A 26,503-nucleotide genomic window follows, 5' to 3' on the forward strand; every position below is an offset into this window, starting at 1 on the left:
GACTTTGAAATTCTGCCTGTTTCAAACTTTGAAGCTCATCATCTCCAAGAGTTAACTCATCTCATCAAGCCCTCCTAAATTTCTAGAAAATTGAGACTTTTTTTCCACTGTTGGCCAAGCAAAACCTTCCATTATAGTCCAGGTGCATAGTCTTTGTTTACATATTCTATAATTCCAGAGCAAAAAGAAAATTTAAAAACCATTGTTCCTCTAATCTCCCAGGGGGTTCATTTTACAGCTTTAATAACCATATCATAGTTACTGCCTAATTTTTTGGAACTAGAACCACAGACTTCATCCTTGCCTTTACCCTTTTCCTTTCTTCCTCTGCCCCCCACCAACTTCCCCGCCCCTGTCCTCCTATGCCTACCACACTCAACCTTTCTCTTCCAAGTTTTCTCTTCCCAGGGCTCTACGTCATGAAAAATACAAGTAAAAAGGAATTTTTACTTTAAGAAAAATAACTCCTCCCCTTTCCCAATTTTTATATCAAAAGACATTCTTAAAAGCCATTCTCTTCTATGTTTAGAGAACTGTAACTCCTCTGGGGAAAGAAGGTTGTTGATTAAGAGTAAGGCCCCTTAGCGCCAAACATTCCAAGTAAGTATAAGGGATCTGTTATGGTGGGTTTTTATGTAGAAGGCTTGAATTCTTGTTCCAGTTCTTATACTTAGAAACTCTGAGACCCTGAAGAAGTAATTTGTAAACTTCTTGGAATGACAGTCATTTCATTTGCAATTGAGAGCATTAGATAGATGATTTATAAGGTCCTCACTGCTCTGGGGTTCACTGGCTCTGCTATTTTGGGCATCTTGAATAACCAGAAGTCAGATTCAGTATCTTACTATAGCAAAAGTGGTAAAAAAAGAAAAAAGAGCATAAACTTTTTTTTTTTTAGCATAAACTCTTAATGTGTATCTATGTCTTCTTGAGTGTTAAGATGAGGATTGTGACATACAAACCTCAGCTGATTATTTCTACTGAAAAAACTTAAGTATTTAGGGATATCTTCTGAAGAAGTTCTCTCCAGATCCTCCTACGGGCAACAATGGTGAAGAGAGTGGCCATCATTGGAGCCGGTGTCAGTGGCTTGGCCTCCATACGGTGTTGTCTGGAAGAGGGGCTGGAGCCCACCTGCTTTGAAAGGAGCAATGAAGTTGGAGGTTTGTGGGAATTCTCGGTGAGTAAGACAATAGGAAGTGATGGGTTTACACTGCAAATCAAATGTGAACAGTTCTTTCAGACTTGATCATAATGCTCCAGATGCTCTGAAAAATAAAATCTTCTCTCTCCCATCCTACTCAAGTCCTATCATTTAAAACTATCTCATACCAGCAAGGCTTATCCTGAAGAAGACTTCTCCAGCTCATTAAATGTTGCCACCTACATGGCAGAGCCCAAATCTCTAGGCTTTTACGGGTTAAAGGGTCAGAAGTTAACAGAAAAACTATACTACTGCCTCCCCATGTAACTGAAAGATCCTATGCCTATTGCTATTAAATCCTGAGAACATCCTATGCCTATTGCTATTAAATCTTGAGAACATCCTATGCCTATTGCTATTAAATCCTGAGAACATCCTATGCCTATTGCTATTAAATCCTGAGAACACCCTATGCCTATTGCTATTAAATCCTGAGAACATCCTATGCCTATTGCTATTAAATCCTGAGAACATCCTATGCCTATTGCTATTAAATCCTGAGAACATCCTATGCCTATTGCTATTAAATCCTGAGAACATGGGGGACATGTGAAAAAGAAAAACCTAGACTGGGGTCAGAAGTCCTGAGTTCCAATATCAACTCTGATTTTTTAAGCAGACAGATTTCAGGAAAGTCACTTTATTCTTCCACCCTTCAAATGCTTATTAGTCAAATGCAGAAGCTGAAAATTAAGTTCCTTCTAACCTGCCTCACAATTATAGCAGGATATGATTTTTTAATTAATTCATGTCTATTAGGCACATATTATAGGTTATTATAAATTTTGACTGTGTGTGGTGTGTACATGGATATTAAATACTCTTGTCAGGCCATATCCAGAGAGAAAAATGATTCTCTCTGCCAGTAAGTTCATAGCTAGAAAAACAATATAATCAGGAAATATTCATTATAAAACCAATTCTTAAATTTCAAAAAGCAACTTTGTGGAACTTCCAGATTGTCTATCCTGAACTTCCTAGCCATTAGGCTCATATATAGATGATACTTATCTGGCTTGAAGATATTCTAGCCACATCATTTATCTTGTAACCTCAGTCTGTCCTGATCTCTGTATTGCCCAACCTGCAAAAATATGTTGCTCTGGGGGTCCTATAACTCTTAAAATATTGCATGAAATACAGACCATCAATCTGTATTTTCCACTAGGAAATAATCAAGGTATTTCCTTTATGAATTCAATTTTTGATTTACATTTGATCAGGGAGACATGATCAGCTTAATCTAAACCATGAAATTGTTGTTAATTGACTTATTCAGTTCAGTTCAGTTCAGTCACTCAGTCGTGTCCAACCCTTTGTGACCCCATGAATCGCAGCATGCCAGGCCTCTGTGTCCATCACCAACTCCTGGAGTTCACTCAAACTCATGTGCATCAAGTCGGTGATGCCATCCAGTCATCTCATCCTCTGTCGTCCCCTTCTCCTCCTGCCTCCAATTCAACCCAGCATTAGGGTCTTTTCCAGTGAGTCAACTCTTCGCATGAGATTGCCAAAGTATTGGAGTTTCAGCTTCAGCATCAGTCCTTCCAATGAATACCCAGGACTGATCTTCTTTAGGATGGACTGGATGGATCTTCCTGCAGTCCAAGGGACTCTCAAGAGTCTTCTCCAACACCATAATTCAAAAGCATCAATTCTTTGGCACTCAGCTTACTTCACAGTCCAACTCTCACATCCATACATGACAACAGGAAAAACCATAGCCTTGACTAGATGGACCTTTGTTGGCAAGGTAATATCTCTGCTTTTTAATATGCTGTCTAGGTTGGTCATAACTTTCCTACAAAGGATTAAGCATCTTTTAATTTCATGGATGCAATCACCATCTGCAGTGATTTTGGAGCCCAAAAAAATTAAGTCTGACACTGTTTCCACTGTTTCCCCATCTATTTCCCATGAAGTGATGGGACCAGATGCCATAATCTTAGTTTTCTGAATATTGAACTTTAAGCCAACTTTTTCTCTCTCCTCTTTCACTTTCATCAAGAGGCTTTTTAGTTCCTCTTCACTTTCTGCCATAAGGGTGGCATCATCTGCATATCTGAGGTTATTGATATTTCTCCTGGCAGTCTTGATTCCAGCTTGTGCTTCTTCCAGCCCAGCATTTCTTATGATGTGCTCTGCATATAACTTAAATAAGCAGGGTGGCAATATACAGCCTTGACGTACTCCTTTTCCTATTTGGAACAAGTCTGTTGTTCCATGTCCAGTTCTAACTGTTGCTTTGTGACCTGGATACAGCTTTCTCAAGAGGCAAGTCAGGTGGTCTGGTATTCCCAACTCTTTCAGAATTTTCCACAGTTTATTGTGATCCACAGAGTCAAGGCTTAGGTGTAGTCAATAAAGCAGAAATAGATGTTTTTCTGGAACTCTCTTGCTTTCTTGATGAGCCAGTGGATGTTAGCAATTTGATCTCTGGTTCCTCTGCCTTTTCTAAAACCAGCTTGAACATCTGGAATTTCACACTTCACATATTGCTAAAGCCTGGCTTGCAGAATTTTAAGCATTACTTTACTAGCATGTGAGATGAGTGCAATTGTGTGGTAGTTTGAGCATTCTTTGGCATTGCCTTTCTTTTGGATTGGAATGAAAACTGACCTTTTCCAGTCCTGTGGCCACTGCTGAGTTTTCCAAATTTGCTGGCATATTGTGTGCAGCACTTTCACAGCATCATCTTTCAGGATTTTAAATAGCTCAACTGGAATTCCATCACCTCCACTAGCTTTGTTTGTAGTGATGCTTTCTAAGGCCCACTTGCCTTCACATTGTAGGATATATGGCTCTAGGTGAGTGATCACACCATCATGCTTGTCTGGGTCATGAAGATCTTTTTTATACAGTTCTTCTGTGTACTCTTGCCACCTCTTCTCAATATCTTCTGCTTCTGTTAGGTCCATACCATTTCTGTCCTTTATCGAGCCCATCTTTGCATGAAATGTTCCCTTTGTATCTCTAATATTCTTGAAGAGATCTCTAGTCTTCCCCATTCTGTTTTTCCCCTCTATTTCTTTGCATTGACTTATTAGAAGTAATTAAGTGCTGCCTGAGCATCTATTTTGACAGAGTTTTGTACTAAGTCCTGGGATGACAAATATGTGTCATAACCACTTTATGTAAATGGTTTCTACTTCATTTGGTGTAGCAAGCTTTACTAAAGGTCCACAATCTCGTGACAGAAAAACTCATTTAATAGCAAAACCTGCCCTGAAATCATATGGTCAGGAAACATGATTGAACTGATATGACACTATATATATAGTCTTCGTCCAACTCCAGGTTTTGCTGTAGTAGTTTTATTACATTTGATGATAAGGTGTTGCACCAGATCTCACTAGGAATACTTTAGGAAAAACTTCAAAAATCTACAAATTCCAAAATGTTAATATGTCTGGTCCTATGAGTACAAACAAAAGATTATATAACTTTACAACAAGATAGCCCGTGGTGACTGTTAATTAAATAAATAAATGCCTTGAGATTTAGATAAGGCTGGACTCCTAAAATACTAGCAGGTCAAGAGAAATTTCCTATAGGATAACATTTAGCTGAGACTTGAAGGATGTTCTCAGATGAGAAAAGTGAAGAACCATCATGTGACACAGCCCCAGAAAGCGGGGCATTCCCAGCAGTACAGACACCAGCAGTGTGCCAGCATCAGGTGGGAAAGGCTTCTAGGTAGCAGTGACCAGCAATCCATGAAAGGTGCAGGGAAGACAATGAACATGGTATGTTCATGGATCTATAAGTTAACCAGTACAGCTAGATCAGGAAATTTATTTTAGGAAGCACTAGATGATAGATCCAGAGAGGGCAATGGCACCCCACTCCAGTACTCTTGCCTGGAAAATCCCATGGATGGAGGAGCCTGGAAGGCTGCAGTCCATGGGGTCGCTAAGAGTTGGACACAACTGAGCGACTTCACTTTCACTTTTCCCTCTCATGCACTGGAGAAGGAAATGGCAACCCACTCCAGTGTTCTTGCCTGGAGAATCCCAGGGCTGGGGAAGCCTGGTGGGCTGCCGTCTATGGGTTTGCACAGAGTCGGACACGACTGAAGTGACTTAGCAGCAGCAGCAGCAGATGATAGATCAATATGATTCAAAGTCAGACTCTGGGTTATCCACAAGAAGGAAAGATATCTTTCTCATAAAGTCGTTGTGTATAAGCAGAATTATTTTCAAAAGCCCTGTGGGAGTATGCTGCTGCTGCTGCTGCTAAGTTGCTTCAGTCATATCTGACTCTGTGCGACCCCATAGACGGCAGCCCACCAGGCTCCCCCAGCCCTGGGATTCTCCAGGCAAGAATACTGGAATGAGTTGCCATTTCCTTCTCCAATGCATGAAAGTGAAAAGTGAAAGTGAAGTTGCTCAGTCGTGTCCAACTCTTAGCGACCCCATGGACTGCAGCCTACCAGGCTCCTCTGTCCATGGGATTTTCCAGGCAAGAGTACTGGAGTGGGATGCCATTGCCTTCTCCGTGTGGGAGTATAAACATATACAAATATTCTAAACTTTCGCCCTCTCCATACACCCCACTTCTTCCCTCTTTTCTAAGAAAAGTTGCTTGGTATGCTGTAGTATCAGAGAGGAATTTTTGAAAAGTGTGTTACCTTAAGCTTTTATCTTACAAGTTCTGTCATGTAGAAGGTATTCTGGGAGAGAGAAACCTGAGAATTCTGAACTTTTCTCTGTGTGCTTTTTCTGTAAAATAAAAATCAAATGGGATTTAAAAACTAGCAGGCTGAATGTGAGCATGTCTTAAATTTCATACACTCTAATATAGGACCTCATGACCTCAAAAGATTTTGTTGTGGCTGTAATAAAAGGTTGCTCAACAAGCCACATACAATAGGTCATTTGGATTGCAAAGGGAAAAGTATTGAACCAGAACTATCTGAAATTTTGTTTCACTCATTCATTCCTTTATTCATTCAGCAAATACATATTTGAGTTCATTATGCATAGGGTACTACATTAGTCATAGCTGCAAACAAGAGGTACAGCAGGCATGCAGTATTCTAAAAGCAGAGGGAAAAGAAGTCTTAGAATAATCATAATACAAATGAATAAACAGAATATGATTAGGATAGTAAAAACAATTAGAGCTTGGTGAAAGTAGAGATGACTTCCGATGTGTGGGATGGAAGATAAGGAAAGGCATGAGAAGGGGACAACTTTTGAGCTGGACCTTGAAGGTATATCTAAGCAAGCAAAAATGGGACTGATAAAATGGGAATATGAAAGATGATCAAGGCAGACTGCTAAAATGCATGCACAATAGTTTTGAAGTAGTCTCTGACCTTGCCCTCAAGTTACTTATGTTCTAGTGGGGATGATAGGAGATGGATACAATTACAACCCAAGACAGACAATGCTAACATGCCCCATAGCGTGACATCTTGTCCTAGACATCTAGGTCTATGACAAGCTCTTCCAGCCATCAGGGAGCATCTGAGCTTAATTTCCTCCCTACTGGCTCAAACTACCCCCACATATTTAAATAATGAAAATGTGAACTCTCTGGAGCTACTGTCTGTTGTTACATGAAATTTTTATTTTCCTCTGTTTGCAGAACAGTCTTTTAGGGAAAATTCTAAGGAGCTGCAGGGAAGGTACTCTTCTTTTCTTGTGTTAAGATTGGCTGGAGTCCAGTGGTGAAGGAGTCCACTAATTCATTAATGATGGAAATAATTCATGGTCTTATTATCTCTGTTTCTCAGAGCAAAATCATACATTTTTTAAACCAGTCTCCAACCCACAGCTCAGCCCTCCCTTTAGTGGGCAGCTTAGAAAACTCCTTTTCACAAACATTAACACAAGTTACTGGCTAGGGGTGAACAGTAACAGACTCAAACATGAGAACCCACCAAGCCAAAGTGTTCACCCTTTCTCTGACCTTAGCAGAAATTTCCAAGAGAGGTTTAAAAAGTTAAAATCTCTGGGCTTACTTATCATGAGAAATGCAGCAACCACAAGTAGAGGAAGTTTATTTTTGTCACTTAAGGGGAAACAGTGAAGACTCAGGCAGCCCCCCAGAGACACAGTTCTCTCATTTGGGGTTTTTGGACTGGAGGGAGTTAGCTGTCTTGAATCCAGAAGCAATATAACATTTCATCCTTTTCCTTCCTTTCATGAGAATTCCTTCAAGATGTGGGGAAAGATGGGTTGCCAGCTTTCAGATGTACTTTCAAGGCAGCACATTCTGTGAACTTTTATCCTGTTCTTGAAACAGAGAGGAAATATTTGTTTCGAACTTAGCCTTCCACCGCTCCTCAAAAGAAGCCACTTTTCAATTACATGGTGGTTTTACTGTAAGATGCCAAAATTTAACACAAGTTCTAAGGCTTTTTGTTTCTTTTGTTTCTTTGGTGAGGAGTGAATGCCACTAGTTGGTGAGTTCAGGAACTCCTCAAGCACAGAATTCATTCACACTACAGAAGTGGTCCTCAGGCTTGGTCCCTGGACCAACAGCATCAGCAGCACAGGGATCTTGTCAGAAATACACATTCTCAGGCCTCACCCCAGACACACAGAAATTCAGAGGTGGGACCCAGGAAGCGACAGTCTAAGGAGCCCTTCATGAAATGACTTCTTTAGAGAGTTCTATGGCTAGTGAAGAGAAGAGTTCACCGAATTCCATACAGCCAATCAAATAGGCTAAAAGCCACAGCATCCAGTGGACTATTTAGTTATGTTCTTAAATGTTCTTAATGTTCTTAAAATGAGTATGAGATCAGACCCAGTGCTGTGACTGGGGGGAAAAAAAAGAGCTAAACTGGAGCTAATCAGAGTAAAAGGATCAAGATGGAAGATTCACCAGCTCTGTGCCAGGTGTTGTTGAAGGCTTTCCTTTCCATGTCTACAGACAGCAGTCAATTTTTTTCATGTTTTTTTTTTAACATATGGAAAAAGTTTCAATCAACTGAGCATTGAATAGTCACTGAGGGGAATGCCATTCTTGGTTTCCTTTTTAAGCCTTATTATTCTTCTTCAGTTTGGTCGCTCAGTCATGTCCAACTCTTTGCAACCCCATGGACTGCATGCAGCACACCAGGCTTCCCTGCCCATCACCAACTCCTGGAGCTTACTCAAACTCATGTCCATCAAGCCAGTGATGCCATCCAACCATCTATTCTCCTGTCATCTTATTCTCCTTAGGACCATTCAGAAGAAGGCAGAGCCAGCATCTACAAGTCTGTGTTCACCAACTCTTCCAAAGAGATGATGTGCTTTCCAGACTTCCCATACCCTGACGATTACCCGAACTACATGCACCAAAGCAAGGTCCAGAACTACATAAAGACATTTGCTCAAAAGAAGAATCTTTTCAGATATATACAGTTTGAGGTAAGGACCTTGTAACATGTGCTGTTGACATCAATATGTTTAAGTATTAGAGGAGAAGCAGAGATACAGGACATCATCCTAGAAAATAGAGTCAAAGGTTTGGACACCTCACCAATCAAATGTTGGTTCAGATTATAAAGCACTCATGAATTTTTTTATTTCCCCTTAAAATGTGTTCTCCAAAGTCTCTAAGAGCCTTCAAAACATCATAGAAAATGGTGGAGGCAGCTGTACCAGCCTAATGAACTTTCCACCCTCACACGCGTATGTTTTAGAAACAACCCCAAAGTCTCTAGTTCACACTTAGACTTCTATAGGTTCAATGCCCAAGGAGTTGTAATTCTAATAGATGTGGCATTTGTCAGAGATTCTGCCTTTAAGAAGAGAGTAACTATGTAAAAGAGTAATTTTATTGCCCTTATTCTTCACACACTTAGTTCCTTAGATTAAGAGCCTTAGGAGTTATGGCATAGCAGCACTGTCTCCGTAATTATAAGTAATACTTCCCATTTGTTTAGAACTCAACTTCAACCCATTAGTTATGTGCAGAGCACATATATATATATATATATATATATATATATATATATATATATATATATATATATATAGTGGGGAAAATAAGAAGCAAAATCATAAATTGGAACTTTACTTAATATTTTATTTATTTATCCGATTAAATTTTAAATAATTTTACTTATACCAAGCTCCAGGAGTTGGTGATAGATAGGGAAGCCTGACATGCTGCAGTCCATGGGGTCGCAAAGAGTCAGACACAACTGAGTGACTGAACTGAGCTGATATCAACATAATAGTCTTACAATGGAAGTGACTAATATTTCCAAAGGATAGTGTCCTTATATTGCAAAACAGAGATCAAGGATTGAAGCCTGAGATAATCGCATATTATTGGAGTAGATAGAAGAGGAAGCTAGAGAGGAAGCAGCCATGGATGTCAATGCAGGGTGACAGCAAGCAAATGATATGGCACCTTTCATAGGAATACTCAGTGCAAAGTATCCCAAATCTACTAACCAGATGTCAGAAAAATAAATATCCCCCAGTGAGTAATTATTCTTGTGAAATTTGAAGATTCACTGACTTCCTATTTTAATGCCTTTCCACATTATTCTCAATGACCATGAGAACACACAACAATTATTTTTTCCACAGAAATACTGCAAGGAACAAAAAAAAAAAAAAAAAAAAACACCTTGTAGAACTGTAAAAAGAAGCAATTTCTTTCTGGTTTTCTTTAAGACCCTGGTTACTAGTATAAAGAAATGTCCCGACTTCTTGATCACTGGCCAATGGGAAATTGTTTCAGAAAAGGATGAGAAACAGGAATCTACTATTTTTGATGCTGTAATGATCTGTTCAGGACATCATGTGTACCCCAATCTACCAACGGATTCCTTTCCTGGTAAGCTTGGAAAATATATAAGAATCTTATACACAAATATCATGGAATAAGATAGAGTTTTCCACAGATTGTACATAATGATCATTCTTAAGGTTCCAAATATTTTTTAATTGTGTGATGATATGTCAAATATACTCATCATTGCCTTCATCCTAAAAGAATCAAGGACTTGCAGGTCAGAGATTAGATGAAGACACAGGTCCATAGAGAACAAACTTGGGTCTTAAAATTTCATCTATATCCACATTTTGCAAATTAACTTTAAAAATCACAGTGACTGTGTGAGTATGTATGTGTGCGAGTGTGTAGCGATACATTTCATTACTCTGCAGAAGTGGCAAATAGCAAATAAACACATAAGCAACCTCCCTTCCTTTTTCCTTTCTTCATCTTTCCTTCCTCTTTCCTCCTCCTTGCTTCCCCCTCTCCTTCCTTCCTATTTTCCTTCCCTCATTCCTTCCTTCGCAACAGGAATGCTTCCCCTCAAAAATATTAGAGCTCATACGCAGAGGCTGGTGTTCATATAAGTTAAAGTGAAAGTCGCTCAGTCGTGTCTGATTCTTTGCGACCCCATGGACTATACAGTCCATGGAGTTCTCCAGGGGATCTTCCTAACCCAGGGATCAAACCCAGGTCTCCTGCACTGCACGCAGATTCTTTACCAGCCGAGCCACAAGGGAGGCCCATATTGTTCATAAAACAAGGTAATTAAAAGAGTAGAGATTAAGGGATAATAGAATATTAACAGAATAAATGCTAAGAGGCAGAATATTTAGGGGTTCTGAATGTAGATACCTGGGCTCAACTCCTTATTCTACTAGATACTTATCATGTAACCCTAGAGAACTCACTGAACTTCTTTGTTTCAATTTCCTTTTCTTTTAAAATAGAGATAATACTAGTACCTACCATTCAGAGCTGTTATCAGGATTAAATGACTAAGACAAGTAAATCCTCAACAAATACTATGATTATTAGCAAATATAAGTTCAAATTCCTTAAGTTTTTTATGAAGTCTTTAAAAGTAATTAGTTAGGGATTTAGTGCCAAAAATATCTAAAAGGATAAGTGCTTTTCAATTAGGGAAATTTTTAAAATTAAAATTGCTAATAGGAGAATCAAACATTTAAAAATAGTGGGGGGCTAACAAACACATGAAAAGATGCTCAACATCACTCATTATCAGAGAAATGCAAATCAAAACCACAATGAGGTACCATTTCACGCCAGTCAGAATGGCTGCAATCCAAAAGTCTACAAGCAATAAATGCTGGAGAGGGTGTGGAGAAAAGGGAACCCTCTTACACTGTTGGTGGGAATGCAAACTAGTACAGCCACTATGGAGAACAGTGTGGAGATTCCTTAAAAAACTGAAAATAGAACTGCCTTATGACCCAGCAATCCCACTGATGGGCATACACACCGAGGAAACCAGAATTGAAAGAGACATGTGTACCCCAATGTTCATCGCAGCACTGTTTATAATAGCCAGGACATGGAAGCAACCTAGATGTCCATCAGCAGACGAATGGATAAGAAAGCTGTGGTACATATACACGATGGAGTATTACTCAGCCATTAATAAGAATACATTTGAATCAGTTCGAATGAGGTGGATGAAACTGGAGCCAATTATACAGAGTGAAGAAAGCCAGAAAGAAAAACACCAATACAGTATACTAACACATATATATGGAATTTAGAAAGATGGTAACAATAACCCTGTATGCGAGACAGCAAAAGAGACACAGATGTATACAACAGTCTTTTGGACTCTGAGGGAGAGGGAGAGGGTGGGATGATTTGGGAGAATGGCACTGAAACATATAATATCATATATGAAACGAATCGTCAGTCCAGGTTCGATGAAGGATACAGGATGCTTGGGGCTGGTGCACTGGGACGACCCAGAGGGATGGTATGGGGAGGAAGGAGGGAGGGGGGTTCAGGATGGGGAACACGTGTATACCCATGGCAGATTCATATTGATATATGGCAAAACCAATACAATATTGTAAAGTAATTAACCTCCAATTAAAATAAATAAATTTATATTAAAAAAATAGTAGGGGGAAGAAAAGTGACTGTTAAGCATTTCTTCTGGAAGTCAACTCAAACCACTCCCCATGTTCTGTTTAGGCCTCGACCGATTTCAAGGCTACTACCTCCACAGCCGGGACTATAAGGGCCCAGAAGTGTACAAGGGGAAGAGGGTCCTCGTGATTGGCCTGGGAAACTCAGGATGTGACATTGCTGTTGAGCTCAGTCGTCTGGTTACACAGGTATGAGATCTGAAAGGTCTGGGGAAACACACTTCGGATGGCTATGCTACAACAGCAGTATCCCAAGCACTGAGGATGGCATTCACCATGTCACACCACAAGAGATCCCTGCTGTATATGCCAATCCAATCAAGGACTTGAGACACTCTCCCTGTGAAGCAATGTAATGTGTCCCATGCTAATAAGGAAGTATAGTCTGCTGAAACCAGAGTTAAGTGCATGTATATACACGTAAACATGCATTTTTGGTTTTCATTTTATGTTCTGATCACCTCCAAGCAAACTGGTTGCTAGTCAAGCTCTGCCTTTATTTATTTAACAGTATTTCTTATCACCTACCATGCAACAGTACTATGCTTACCACTCTGGAAGAAACAAAATTTAGGTTTTACTATTGTTTACCTATTCAACAGCCAACAAATAACAGACTGTTTTTTATGTGTCAGCACTGCATCAGGCTAGAAACAAACACAGAAGTCAAGCTACTTCTTGACTTCAAGAAGGAATCAGTGGGTAGTAGTAGGATGACAGGTACACGATCATCATGAAAGGAAGCAATGAGACTTCAGTTGTGGCTGTGGCAGCACCATGACTAGATAATCGAACTTTGCTGGATGAATTGTCAAAGACGGCTTCCCAGAGGACTCCATGCTGAGTCATACATAACCAATAAACCCAAAAGAACTGAACATATTTCTAATACAAGATTAAACTTGTCACAGTTGCATAGAGAGCTCTCTTACTCCCAGGTGTCAGGTAGTCATTCTTTCAACACCTACGCACTTGATCTCTGGGATGGAGAGAGGGTAGTTCTGCCTCTAAATACCTAGTTTCAATCATGGACTATTCATCTTGACCTACGTCTAAAAGTGCTCCTACCTGGATATTAAGGGAAATGTATATGGAGATATCCCTAGATACATACTAACATATTTCTAAAGGAAATAGGTGCTCAATAAATAAATTCGTAAATGGATATTTAACAATACCTAAGGATTATTCAAAGTCAGACTCCCTTGGGTTATCACAAAAATGATAAAATAGATAAGTAGTCTGGGCTTGTCTTGGGCTAAAGCAGCTGCCCAGGGTCCTGGAGTGTGTGTGTAGTAAGGACTAGAATAGCAGACCAGGCACAGAGAACAGAATTAAATCCTTGGCATTTCCTCAGGCTAATTTCGGCCAGCAAGTTAGCTGCATTTCCCCCACTCAGCCAAGCAACTACCACCAGCCACCACCATTGACTGATCTTTACTAGACCTACCATTTTAGTCTTAAGGGTCTGCAAAGATTACGCTTGTCACAGTTGAATAATGCATGCATGCTAAGTCACTTCAGTCATGCATGACTCTCTGTGACTTGTTCAGACTGTAGCCCACCAAGCTCCTCTGTTCATGGGATTCTCCAGGCAGGAATACTGGAGTGGCTCACCATGCCCTCCTCCAGGGGATCTTCCCCACCCAGCGATCTAACACACCTCTCCTGTGGCTACTGCACTGCTGGCAGATTCTTTACCACTGAGCCACCAGGGAACAGAGAACTCTCATATTCCAAGATGTCAGATAGTCATTCTTTCAACACCTATGCCCTCGCCCTCTGAGGTGGAGCAAGAGAGGTAGTTCTGCCTCTATTTAGCTTCTATCATGGACTACTCATCTTGACCTACCTCTTTAAAAGTTTTCCTACCTGAATAACGTATATAGATGTCCATAGAATTGTGTTGTATCTGCTTACTTCTTACAGAGCAATATTGAAATCTGTTACCTTCCCTACCAGGTCATTATCAGCACCAGAAGTGGTTCCTGGGTCATGAGTCGGGTTTGGGATGACGGCTATCCTTGGGACATGCTGTATGTTACCCGCTTTGCATCCTTTCTCCGGAATGCCCTTCCTTCATTTGTCTCTGACTGGTTATATGTCAAGAAGATGAACAAGTGGTTTAAACATGAGAACTACGGCCTGATGCCTTTAAATAGGTACTACAAATAATACATATCTTATTATTTAAAGTGAGTGAGTGAAGTCACTCAGTCGTGTCCGATTCTTTGCGACTCCCCATGAACTGTAGCCTATCAGGCTCCTCCCTCCATGGGATTCTCCAGGCAAGAGTACTGGAGTGGGTTGCCATTGGTGGGTTGCCATTTCCTTCTCCAGGGGATCTTCCCGACCCAGGGATCAAACCCAGGTCTCCCACATTCCAGGCAGACGCTTTAACTTCTGAGCCACCAGGAAAGCCCTAAAAAAAGTGAAGCACTGGTTTAAGTTGAATTCTTTCTAAGCCTTGCTTTAGTTACCACATTAAGCCTGGTGAAATTAAATTAAGGACTGCATAGATGACATGGTATAATTAGAGACCATGAATGGGATGAAAACCTTTTTGAAATTAGTCTAGTGGTAAAAGTAGCAAGAAAGAATACAAAGTGGGGATGGATCTGGTAGCTAGAACACCCTAACATGCAAGTTTCATCTGGGGTTGCCACAAGCAATAACACAGAATTTTGAGGGCTGAGACATCTCATAAATGTTTTTCTTGAGGAATATTTTGTCCATGCTTATAGATGAATATGGATAGCAATAGTAAGATGTACTCAAGACTGTTGTGGTATTCAGTGAAATTTAAAATATAAGAATTACTTTGTGAACTATAAAGCTTTGCAAATATCAGTTCATATTAGTGTCTTCTAATGGGCATGAGGAGCAATTAACGAAGTAGTGTTAATCAACATGTCTCAGCAAGTAGAGTCTCAAAATGAATGTGCATGCCTCCATGGAAGGGTTGACATTTCTGCAGGACAGTGAGGAGGCATGGAACATGTAAGACAGGGGAGAGACACAGAAATGATGTAACCTGGCAAATTAATGATTCATTTATTTACTTCTCTATAAAGACAGAGTCCAACACCTACTAATTAAAAAGGTATCTAGGTAGATGAATCAGTATATCTGAAAAAAAGAACATTTAAGTGGGTAAGAAAAAAAAGATTTCCTCAGAAATTTCATCTTTGGTCCATGAAAAGCAAAAGCTTTTCATTGTGATTAGAAATACAGGCTTAAAAAGTGAGAGCAAATTGTAAACTGTAGTAATAAATACAAGGTTTAATAGCAAATTCTCACTCTGTAGCACTTATCTTACTTTGTCTGGCAGACTGCAATACCCTCTTGAGAAAAATGTTGATTTCATGCATTTAAAAAAAATTTTTAATGTAATAGAAGTTTCAGAGCTTGAACTGGTAAAGATTTTTTGTCTTGTAATAGTAACTGCAAACCATATTTTGGCTTTTTCCTTCAGACAATAAAAACATAGAATTGGAAATCCACTTATCCAGGAAGGGTTCCAATTACCAAAAGGTGTTGATGATACCTTCTCACTCCTCCCTTTGTAGGGAGGGTAACAGGGGAGAAAAACAGGTTTGGCTGTGACTTACTTATTGCCCATAGGGTTAAAGAAGAGGTTGCAGAATTAAAGAGGTAGAGAACAGTGTGGAATATAAAAAATAAATTCTAAGATTTATAAAGTTTCTTAGTCTTTGAGATAGTTAGAGGAAACTCCAGAATCCTTGAAGGAAACTTAAGTCAAAATGAGGAATGTCATCAAAAAACAGCATTCCTAGAATTTTGGCAACTGAAGTGCAGTATCAACATTGTACTTTTTTTTTTTTTTTTGCAACTACAGTTAATGAAAGGAAACCAAACATAGCATTAAAACATCTCACCACAGTAGATCTGATTTTCTCATGTAAAATGAGAGCTTATTTATAATAACAGTTCACTTAGAATAATGATGCTTGCACATGCCAGGCACTGTTTTAGGTGCTTTACAGATAACTGTTCATTTGACTCTCACAACAATTTTACGAGATAGCTTCTGTACTATCCCTATTTTCCATATAATACAAAATACAAATACAGAGAAGCAGCAGCTAGTAAGAGAAGGAGCTAGGTTATGAAGTTGGACCACCTGGTTCCACAGTCAGCACTCTTAACAACTTTATTGTGACTAGGAATTAGTTTTATCCTCATCTATTTGGTGAGTCTTCAAATAGTTTAAGTTATCCACAAGAGAATATTCAAGTTTCAAGAAGCCAAAAGAAGCAGCTCAGACAGATATTCTTTATTTTTTTAAGTACAGTTGATTTACAATGTTTCGGGTGTAGTGAAGTGATTATTATACATACGTGTTCTTTTTCAGATTCTTTTCCACTATACATTATTATGAGATGTTGAATATAGTTCTTTGTGCTATGCAGGTCTTTGCTGTTTACCTATTTTGTATACAGAAAATGTAAAGTGGAAGTTGCTCAGTCATGTCCAACTCTTTGTGACCCCACAGACTGTAGCATGCCAGGCTCCTCTGTCCATGGAATTCTCCAGAAAAGAATACTGGAGTGGGTTGCCAGGCCCTCCTCCAAGGGATCTTTCTGACTCAGGGATCAAACCTGGGCCTCCGGCATTGCAGGCTGATTCTTTACCATCTGAAGCACTAGAGAAGGGCATTTTATACATAGTAGTTGTGTAGCCGTTAAACCCAGTTTCCCAACTTATCCATTCCTCATTTCCCCTTCAGTAACCGTAAGTATGTTTTCTCTGTCTGTGAATTTATATCATTCGTTTGTACCATTTTTAAAGATTCCACAAGTAAGTGATGTCATATGATATTTGTCTTTATCTTATTTCACTTAGTATGATAATATCTAGGTCCATCCACGTTACTGCAAATAGCATTATTTCATTCTTTTTTATGGCTGAGTAATATTCCTGTGTGTGTGTGAGTGTGTGTGTGCGTGTGTGTGTGTGTACCACATCTATTTTATCCATTCATCTGTCAATGGACACTGAGATTGCTTTTATGTCTTGGATATTATAAACAGTGCTACAATGAATATTGAGGTGCAAGTATCCTTTTCTATTTTTAGTTTTCGAAGGAAAATCCATACTGTTGTTCATAGTGGCTGCATCAATTTACATTCACACAAACAGCGTAGGAGGGTTCCCTGTTCTCCATACCCTCTCCAGCATTTAATATTTGCAGACATTTTAATTGAAGTATAGTTTATTTACAATGTTTTAGGTATACAAAGTAATTCAGTTAAATATATATATATATATTCAGTCAATTCAGTCACTCAGTCGTGTCCAACTCTTTGCAACCCCATGGACTGCTGCATGCCAGGCTTCCCTGTCCATCACCAATTGCCAGAGTTTTCTCAAACTCATGTCCATTGAATAGATGATGCCATCCAACCATTTCATCCTCTGTTGTCCCCTTCTCATCCTGCCTTCAATCTTGCCCAGCATCAGGGTCTTTTCCAAAGAGTCAGTTCTTTGCATCAAGGGAACCAAAGTATTGGGAGTTTCAGCTTCAGCATCAGTCCTTCCAATGAATATTCAGGACTTGATTTCCTTTAGGATTGACTTGTTTGATCTCCTTGCAGTCCAAAGGACTCTCAAGTCTTCTCTAGCACCACAGTTCAAAAGCATCCATTCTTCAAAACTCAGCTTTCTTTATATCCAACTCTCACATCCATACATGACTACTGGAAAAACCATAGCTTTGACTAGACCAACCTTTGTCAGTAATGTCTTTGCTTTTTAATATGCTGTCTAGGTTGATCATAACCTTTCTTCCAAGAAGCAAGGGTCTTTTATTTTCAAGGCTGCAGTCATCATCTGCAGTGACTTTGGAGCCCAAGAAAATAAAGTCTGTCACTGTTTCCACTGTTTCCCATCTATTTCCCATGAAGTGATGGGACCGGATGCCATGATCTTCATTTTCTGAATGTTGAGCTTTAAGCCAACTTTTTCACTCTCCTCTTTCACTTTCATCAAGAGGCTCTTTAGTTTCTCTTTACTTTCTGCTATAAGTGTGGTATCATCTGCATATCTGAGATTATTGATATTTCTCCCAGCAATCTTGATTCCAACTTGTGCTTCATCCAGCCTGGCATCTCGCATGATGTACTCTGCATATAAGTTAAATAAACAGGGTGACAATATACAACCTTGACATACTCCTTTCCCAATTTGGAACCAGTCTGTTGTTCCATGTTCGGGTCTAACTGTTGCTTCTTGTCCTGGATACAGATTTCTCAGGAGGCAGGTAAGGTGGTATGATATTCCCATCTGTTGAAAAATTGTCCAGTTTGTTGTGATCTACATGGTCAAAGGCTTTGGCATAATCAATAAAGCAGAAGTAGATGTTCTGAAATTCTCTTGCATTTTCTATGATCCAGTGGATTTTGGCAATTTGATCTCTAGTTCCTCTGTCTTTTCTAAATCCAGCTTGAATATCTGGGAGTTCTCTGTTCACATACTGTTAAAGCCTGGATTGGAGAATTTTGAGCATTTCTTTGCTAGCATGTGAGATGAGTGCAATTGTGCAGTGGTTTAAACATCCTTTGGTATTGCCCTTCTTTGGGATTGGAGTGGAAACTGACCTTTTCTAGTCCTGTGGCCACTGCTGAGTTCTCCAATTTTCTGGCATATTGCGTGCAGCACTTTCACAGCATCATCTTTTAGCATTTGAAATAGCACAACTGGAATTTCATCACCTCTACTAGCTTTGTTTGTAGTGATGCTTCCTAAGGTCCACTTGACTTCAAATTCTAGGATGTCTAACTCTAGGTGAGTAATCACACCATCATGGTTATCTTGGTCATGAAGATCTCTTTTGTATAGTTCTTCTGTGTATTTTTTCCACCTCTTCCCAATATCCTCTGCTTCTGTTAGGTCCATACCATTTCTGTCCTTTAGACAGAAGCTGAAGCTGAATGGTTTTATGAAGACCTACAATACCTTCTAGAACTAACACCAAAAAAAGATGTCCTTTTTGCCTTGACAATGAGTCCATCATGAGAAATGCTGGGCTGGATGAAGCACAAGCTGGAATCAAGATTGCCAGGAGAAATATCAATAACCTCAGATATGCAGATGACACCGCCCTTATGGCAGGAAGTGAAGAAGAACTAAAGAGCCTCTTGATGAAAGTGAAAGAGGAGAGTGAAAAGGCTGGCTAAAACTCAACACTCAGAAAACTAAGATAATGACATTTGATTCTATCACTTCATGGTAAATAGAAGGGGAAGCAATGGAAAGAGTGTCAGACTTCATTTTGGGGGGCTCCAAAATCACTGCAGATGGTGGCTGCAGCCATGAAATTAAAAGACCCTTGCTCCTTGGAAGAAGAGTTATGATTAACCTAGACAGCATATTAAAAAGCAGAGACATTACTTTACTGACAAAGATTGGTCTAGTCAAAGCTATTGTTTTTCCAGTAGTCATGTATGGATGTGAGAGTTAGACTATAAAGAAAGCTGAGCGCCGAAGAATTGATGCTTTTGAACTGTGGTGTTGGAGAAGACTCTTGAGAGTCTCTTAGACTGCAAAGAGATCCAACCATTCCATCCTAAAGGAAATCAGTCCTGAATGTTCATTGGAAGGACTGGTGCTGAAGCTGAAACTCCAATACTTGGGCCACCTGATGCGAAGAACAGACTCACCTGGAAAGACCCTGATGCTGGGAAATATTTAAGGCAGGAGGAGAAAGGGACAACAGAAGATGAGATGGTTGGATGGCATCACCAACTCAATGGACATGAGTTTGAGTAAACTCCGGGAGTTGGTGATGGACAGGGAGGCCTCGTGTGCTACAGTCCATGGGGTCACAAAGAGCTGGGCACAACTGAGCAACTGAACTGAACAGAGATCATTCTGTCATTCTTGAGATTGCACCCAAGTACTGACTATGAGGGCTACTCTGTTTCTTCTAAGGGATGGAGGACATATAGATATATTCAGTTAAAATATATTCTTTTCTAGATTCTTTTCTATTACAGGTTAATAAAAGATACTGAATACATTTCCCTGTGCTTATTTTATATAGTAGTATGTATCTGAAATTCCTAATTATTATTTGTAGACTTTTCAATGATTCCCATTCTAACCAGTGTGAGTTAGTGCATCATTGTAGTTTATTATTTCTCTAAAAATTAGCAATGTTGAACATCTTTTCATGTGCCTGTTGGCCATCCGTATGTCAAACAGATGTTCTTAAGGACTATTAACATCAACAGGAAAGAACTTTCCCAAAAGAAGAGAGTTTAGTTGCCCTCTATGTCTTCATGCTGATGTTCAACTGCTTAAATTTGGTTTCAGTGCTATGGACTGTTGCAGATATTTCTTGGAAATGAGGTACTTTATAGCATGGGCCTCTTTCTCTTGTTTCTCCACAGCACCTTGAGGAAAGAGCCTGTGTTCAATGATGAGCTCCCCTCCCGCATCCTATGTGGCACTGTATCCATCAAGCCCAATGTGAAGGAGTTTACAGAGACTTCAGCCATATTTGAGGATGGGACAGTGTTTGAGGCCATTGATTATGTCATCTTCGCAACAGGCTATGGTTATGCCTACCCCTTCCTTGATGACTCCATCATCAAAAGCAGAAATAATGAGGTCACCTTGTTCAAAGGCATCTTCCCCCCATTCTTGGAAAAGCCAACCTTGGCTGTGATTGGCCTTGTCCAGTCCCTTGGTGCTGCCATCCCCACAGCTGACCTGCAGGCCCGCTGGGCTGTTAAAGTATTTGCAAGTAAGTGGGCCATTCTGTCTTTCATTCATTTAGTCAACAAATATTTACTAAGCACATACTGCATGCCAAGCTCTGTGACAGGTGCTGGGGATATAAAGGGAATAAGACAGACATGAGCCTTGACCTCACAGAGCTTAAAACAGGGTAGCAGGAATGCTACAACAGGGAAAGGTTTAGGGTGTTGTGGTGAGGATAACTGGGTTGTAAGTTATTGTCTAAAAATCGAACAGCCTGAGGAAAGGTATAAAGGTAAGACTCAGCATGGAATGTGTGAAGAATAAGAAGCATTTTGGTGTAATGAAATATAAAGCAGAGGTAGAGAGTAGCAAGAAAGGAAGGAAGGAAGGAACCAGAGCATGGAGGGCCTTACAATCTATGTCAGAGGGCTTAAACTTCTCATAGGGGATTGATAGGACTTTGAAAGCCTATAAAAGCAAGAGGACAGCAGTGGGTCACTGCAATGTCAAGTTACACTGCAAAGACTGAAAGGGCCCTGATGGGTGTCAGGTCATGCTGGAGACATTATTGGTGTCAACTCTGTCAAAACAGCAGTGTCAGGCCACTTCTATGCTCTGTTGATAATCTTCTCCCCCTTCCTCCACCTGGATCCTATGGGCTTCAGAGGTAACATGTTTGTGTGGACAAATTAAGAATATAAGGGTTACATGGAGAAAAACAATGTCTCAAAATTGATTTAATTTACTCCAGAAAACTAAAATCATGGCATCTGGTCCCATGACTTCATGGCAAATAGATGGGGAAACAGTGGCTGACTGTGTACATGGTGACTGCAGCCATGAAATTAAAAGACGCTTACTCCTTGGAAGGAAAGTTATGACCAACCTAGACAGCATATTCAAAAGCAGAGACATTACTTTGCCAACAAAGGTCCATCTCATCAAGGCTATGGTTTTTCCAGTAGTCATGTATGGATGTGAGAGTTGGACTATAAAGAAAGCTGAGCACCAAAGAATTGATGCTTTTGAACTGTGGTGATGGAGAATACTCTTGAGAGTCCCTTGGACTGCAAGGAGATCCAACCAGTCCATCCTAAAGGAGATCAGTCCTGGGTGTTCATTGGAAGGACTGGTGCTGAAGCTGAAACTCCAATACTTTGGCCACCTGATGCAAAGAGCTGACTCATTTGAAAAGCCCCTGATGCTGGAAAAGATTGAAGGCAGGAGGAGAAGGGGACAACAGAGGATGAGGTGGTTGGATGCCATCACTGACCCCATGGAGATGAGTTTGAGTAAACTCAGGGAGTTGGTGATGGACAGGGAAGCCTGGCATGCTGCAGTTCATGGAGTCGCAGAGTTGGACACGACTGAGCAACTGAACTGAACTGAACTGAATCATATTGATCACCACTGTTAAAGTGTGCTTTTATTCAAGGATTCAAAAACCTTGGCCAGTATAGTTGTACCTTACCTAACATACTGTCCATAGAAATTTAGACTGTAGGTAATAAAGAAAAAGTTACAATCAAAGAGCATATGTGTATGTTTTCTTAACATGTTGTGGACAAGTAAATTTCTATTTCAAATGTACCATGAAGGTTCATTACTTTCAAAAACCCATCATGAAATCTTTTGTAAGTGATCCTATTATCTTTTTCTCTTGAAAGGCACAACACTCTTATGGGAAGATCAGATACAGTTCATATATCCAAGAAATTTACATAAAACTAAGTGAAAGTGAAAGTGAATGTGAAGTCACTCAGTCGTGTCCGACTCTTTGTGACCCCATGGACTGTAGCCTACCAGGTTCCTCCCTCCATGGGATTCTCCAGGCCAGAGTACTGGAGTGGGTTGCCAATTCCTTCTCCAGGGGATCTTCCCGACCCAGGGATCGAACCCGGGTCTCCTGCATTCCAGGCAGACACTTTAACCTCTGAGCCACCAGGGAAGCCCACATAAAATTAAGGGCATCATTTATTCATTCAACAAATATTCACTGAACACCTGCTATGCACAAGGCTCTGTCTTGGCACTTAAGATACACCGAGCAAAATGACCAGAATTCTGGTCCCTTACTTTCTCATAGGGGCACAGCAAATATCTGACCACAGGGTACCAGCAGGCTGAGGTGAGATACTAACAATGATTGGGGAGTATTCACGAGAATGTCATATATCCCCTGCCATTATTACAGAGCCAAATGAGCTACAGTTAGCAATTGGAAGAGGCCTCCATTAATGTGAAATTTACAAAAAACTAAAAATTTTCTGTCATCCCTTAAAATATCCTCCTTGGCTACAGGCTGATGTTGGAAAATCCAGATTTCCTTCCATTGTCCCAATTGAATTGCCATGGACCTTAGATTGAATTATTTTACCAGACTATCTCTTGAGATCATTCTTGGTAAGAGGATGCAGAAAGAAATATGAAGACACTGGTAAGCTATTATATGCATGAGTCATATTGAGGATTAGGCCCTCCATAATGTCATCAGAAGTATAAGACTCAGTCACTTGAAGCTACAAACTTTTCCACTGTCACTATCTCATGGAAGGCCAGCTTTGCAATTCCCAGAGCAAGTTCATTGGCTTCTCAAATCTTTGTTTCTGTGAATTGTTATTCTGCTAAACACACTAAAGATAGTTCCTCTTGATAGAAAATCTGTTATGGATATAGTTCATAAACACTAAATGAAATTCATCATGTGTAATTGCATATTTCTGATTTCTTTTTCTTTTTCAATATCTCTGACTTCATTTCTTTTTTAGATTCATGTACCTTGCCAACTACAAATGAAATGATGGATGACATTGAGGAGAAAATGGGGAAGAAACTCAAATGGTAAGAGATGGTACTTGCTAATGAACAAATCTTAAAATTTGCCTTTTATATAGGAAAACATTAATAGATTCTATAACCTTGTCATTAGTCAGTTCACATTTTTGAAACACTTGTTATAATCAAGCAGTATTAGATGGGCAAATAATAATCATTATATTTCTCCTCTATAATGCTAGCACACAGGTTCTCAAACAGGGGTGATTTTCCCCCGCAGGGGACATTTGGCAAAATCTGGAGACATTTCTGGTCATTCCAAGTGAAGAGAGCATGCTACTGGTATCTAATGGGTAGAAACCAGGAATGCAGAGGACAGTCCACCTATACAAAGAATTATCTATCTCAAATTGTCAATAGCGCTGAGGTTGAGAAATGACTGTTTTCCCAAGAGCTTCTTTCCCATCAGCCACATGTCTACCACAAATTAGCTAACTGGAAAGTGAGCAGTGGCAATGCTGTAACAAGAAAACCAAATACAGTATTAAATAGAGTTCACCTGCCCTAATATTTTCTACTAAAAGAATAGTCACTTCTGATCCATCCAATCATGAGTTTTCACGTAACCATAAATGGGACTGGTAGGAAGTTAAGTGACTCAACATCAGATGTATAAATGTACTCTTTTGTGTTAATCACTCTTATAAAATTCAGTCCTTTTTAAATTAAACATTAAAATCTATTAAAAATAATTAGGTAATGGATCACATATAGATGAATAAGTGACCATATAGGAAGTATTTCTACTTTAAAATCTCTAACATGTCATTCATTAAAGGGCCAAGAAAGTCATTGGCTAAGGGCCTAAAGAAGAGAAGACATGGGTATACTCAGACTCAACAAAACCTTCCCTATTTCATACAGAAAACCATCACAATATTGTAATTATCCTCCAATTAAAATAGTTTTTTTAAAAAATAAAAAGATCAGCCAAAAAATACCTCCCCTGCACCTCCTCCAGTTCATAGGACAGCTCTGTGAAATGAGCACTTCTATGTGCTAACAGTTCATGCAGCTTACTCTGCTTACTACCCTTTATGACTGAAGCCAGTAAGAAGAAAGAGGAGGGGAAAGAGAGGCCTTAATGTCAATCTTATTCTTAAGAGTTTCTAAAAGCAAATGAGATCACATTCCAACTAAATGTATGAAACAATTTATAAATTGCAGCAAATATTAAAACTATTCATAAACCCAATTTAAAACACATCAATATAAAAATCTAACTCTGGAGAAGATCTTAAGCAAGTGTCATATAAAGAATACTCATGTATCAAAGACTAAGTTAATCAGTCACCTTGAGACCCTAGGGTCAGTTCACCCATGGCTAGAAGCAAAAGCCCAAAATGACATCATAGTTGAATAGAGGCCAGAAAGGAGAGGAAAAAACAAAAACAGGTCATTTAAGTCAAAGAACATATGATGCATTCTATGTTGTGAGAAAAGAGAGTATTCATGGGGTATTACTGGAGGTAAGTGAAAGTGAAGTCGCTCAGTCGTGTCCAACTCTTTGCGACCCCGTGGGCTATAGCCTACCAGGCTCCTCTGTCCATGGGATTTTCCAGGCAATAGTCCTGGAGTGGATTGCCATTTCCTTCTCCAGGGGATCTTCCCAACCCAGGGATCAAACCCGGGTCTCCCGCATTGTAGACAGACGCTTTACCATCTGAGTAAAATGCTACTTTTCTGAAAGTTTAAAAAAAAAAAAATGAAATTTGTGCCTCTGTTTACAAATGTGGCACTCATTGCAATGTGTTATTTTGTTTCCTCAGGTTTGGCCAGAGCCAGACTTTGCAGACAGATTACATCACATACATGGATGAACTGGGCTCCTTCATAGGGGCCAAACCTAACATACCATGGCTCTTCCTGACTGATCCCCAGCTGGCCCTGGAGGTGTACTTTGGTCCTTGTAGCCCATACCAGTTTCGACTGATGGGACCAGGGAAGTGGGATGGGGCCAGAAATGCCATCCTGACCCAATGGGACAGGACATTAAAGCCAACCAGGACAAGAGCTGTCAGTGAAGCTAAAAGACCCCAACCCTTTTACAATTTGCTTAAAATTCTTTTATTCCCAGTGCTTCTTCTGGCTGTTTTACTTGCATTTCATTGATAAGAAATTTATTTGGGTCTCAGAATTCAGCCTAGAAGTTTAATTGCAGATATGTATATACATATATTAAATTTTACAGCTGTTGTTTCCTTTCTTGCAGATATAAGAATAAATCCTAGCCCATCTGACTAAAGTCTAAATAAAATGGAAAATAGTATCTACCTTTATGATAAGAATCTATACTTTAAATAGATTTTCACATACTGAATTGGCAAGTTTGGAGATGATCAAGATAAAGAAAAAGATGGGAGGGTATATGGGAGTGAGCCCAGATTTGTTGGCTGAATAAAGTTTAATAAGCTTTTTAAAGTGTGTTTGGTCATGGGGAGAATTTACATCACAAAAAATGTTAAGTCTTATAACTCATGACACTGTATATCTCTCCATTTTAGATCTTTAATTTCTTCCTCTGTAGTTTTTAGCACTGTGCCCATTTTACGTCATGTTTATCCTGAGTATTAAGCATTTTTGAATATTATAGTTTAATTTTTTAATTTCTTATTGTTTATTGCTAGTATATAGAAATGCACTCCTTTGTTCTAGGAACTTTATGTAGATCCTATATACTCTACATAAACAATCATGTTGTCTAAAAATAAAGACATTTTATTTCTCTCATTTATAATTAAATGTCTTTTATTTCTTTTTCTGCATTATTGCACTGACTAGAAACTCCAGTATTTTGGATAAAAGTGGGGAGATCAGACATCCTTGCCTTGTTCTTGGTCTTAGGAATAAAACA

General features: G+C 39.5%; 1 protein-coding gene across 1 annotated transcript; it reads left to right on the forward strand.

Annotated features, from left to right (window-relative positions):
* On the forward strand, nucleotides 876-26,211 carry LOC102173405 (putative dimethylaniline monooxygenase [N-oxide-forming] 6). Its single transcript, XM_005690634.3, has 8 exons — nucleotides 876-1,180; nucleotides 8,383-8,571; nucleotides 9,832-9,994; nucleotides 12,134-12,276; nucleotides 14,050-14,249; nucleotides 20,502-20,857; nucleotides 23,583-23,655; nucleotides 25,419-26,211. The coding sequence occupies exons 1-8, from the start codon at nucleotides 1,049-1,051 to the stop codon at nucleotides 25,759-25,761; spliced, it is 1,599 nt and encodes a 532-aa protein (XP_005690691.1). The 5' UTR covers nucleotides 876-1,048; the 3' UTR covers nucleotides 25,762-26,211.

This window comes from Capra hircus, chromosome 16 (assembly GCF_001704415.2).
Source record: "Capra hircus breed San Clemente chromosome 16, ASM170441v1, whole genome shotgun sequence".
NCBI classification, from domain to species: Eukaryota; Metazoa; Chordata; class Mammalia; order Artiodactyla; family Bovidae; genus Capra; species Capra hircus.

What these genes read in the sequence shown, in the direction of transcription:
- LOC102173405 (XM_005690634.3), top strand. Translation starts at nt 1,049, where the DNA reads ATGGTGAAGAGAGTGGCCATCATTGGAGCCGGTGTCAGTGGCTTGGCC. An exon ending in GGCCTGATGCCTTTAAATAG is followed by an intron (nt 14,250 to 20,501) that starts GTACTACAAATA and finishes GTTTCTCCACAG; the next exon opens with CACCTTGAGGAAAGAGCCTG. An exon ending in GGCTGTTAAAGTATTTGCAA is followed by an intron (nt 20,858 to 23,582) that starts GTAAGTGGGCCA and finishes TTTCTTTTTTAG; the next exon opens with ATTCATGTACCTTGCCAACT.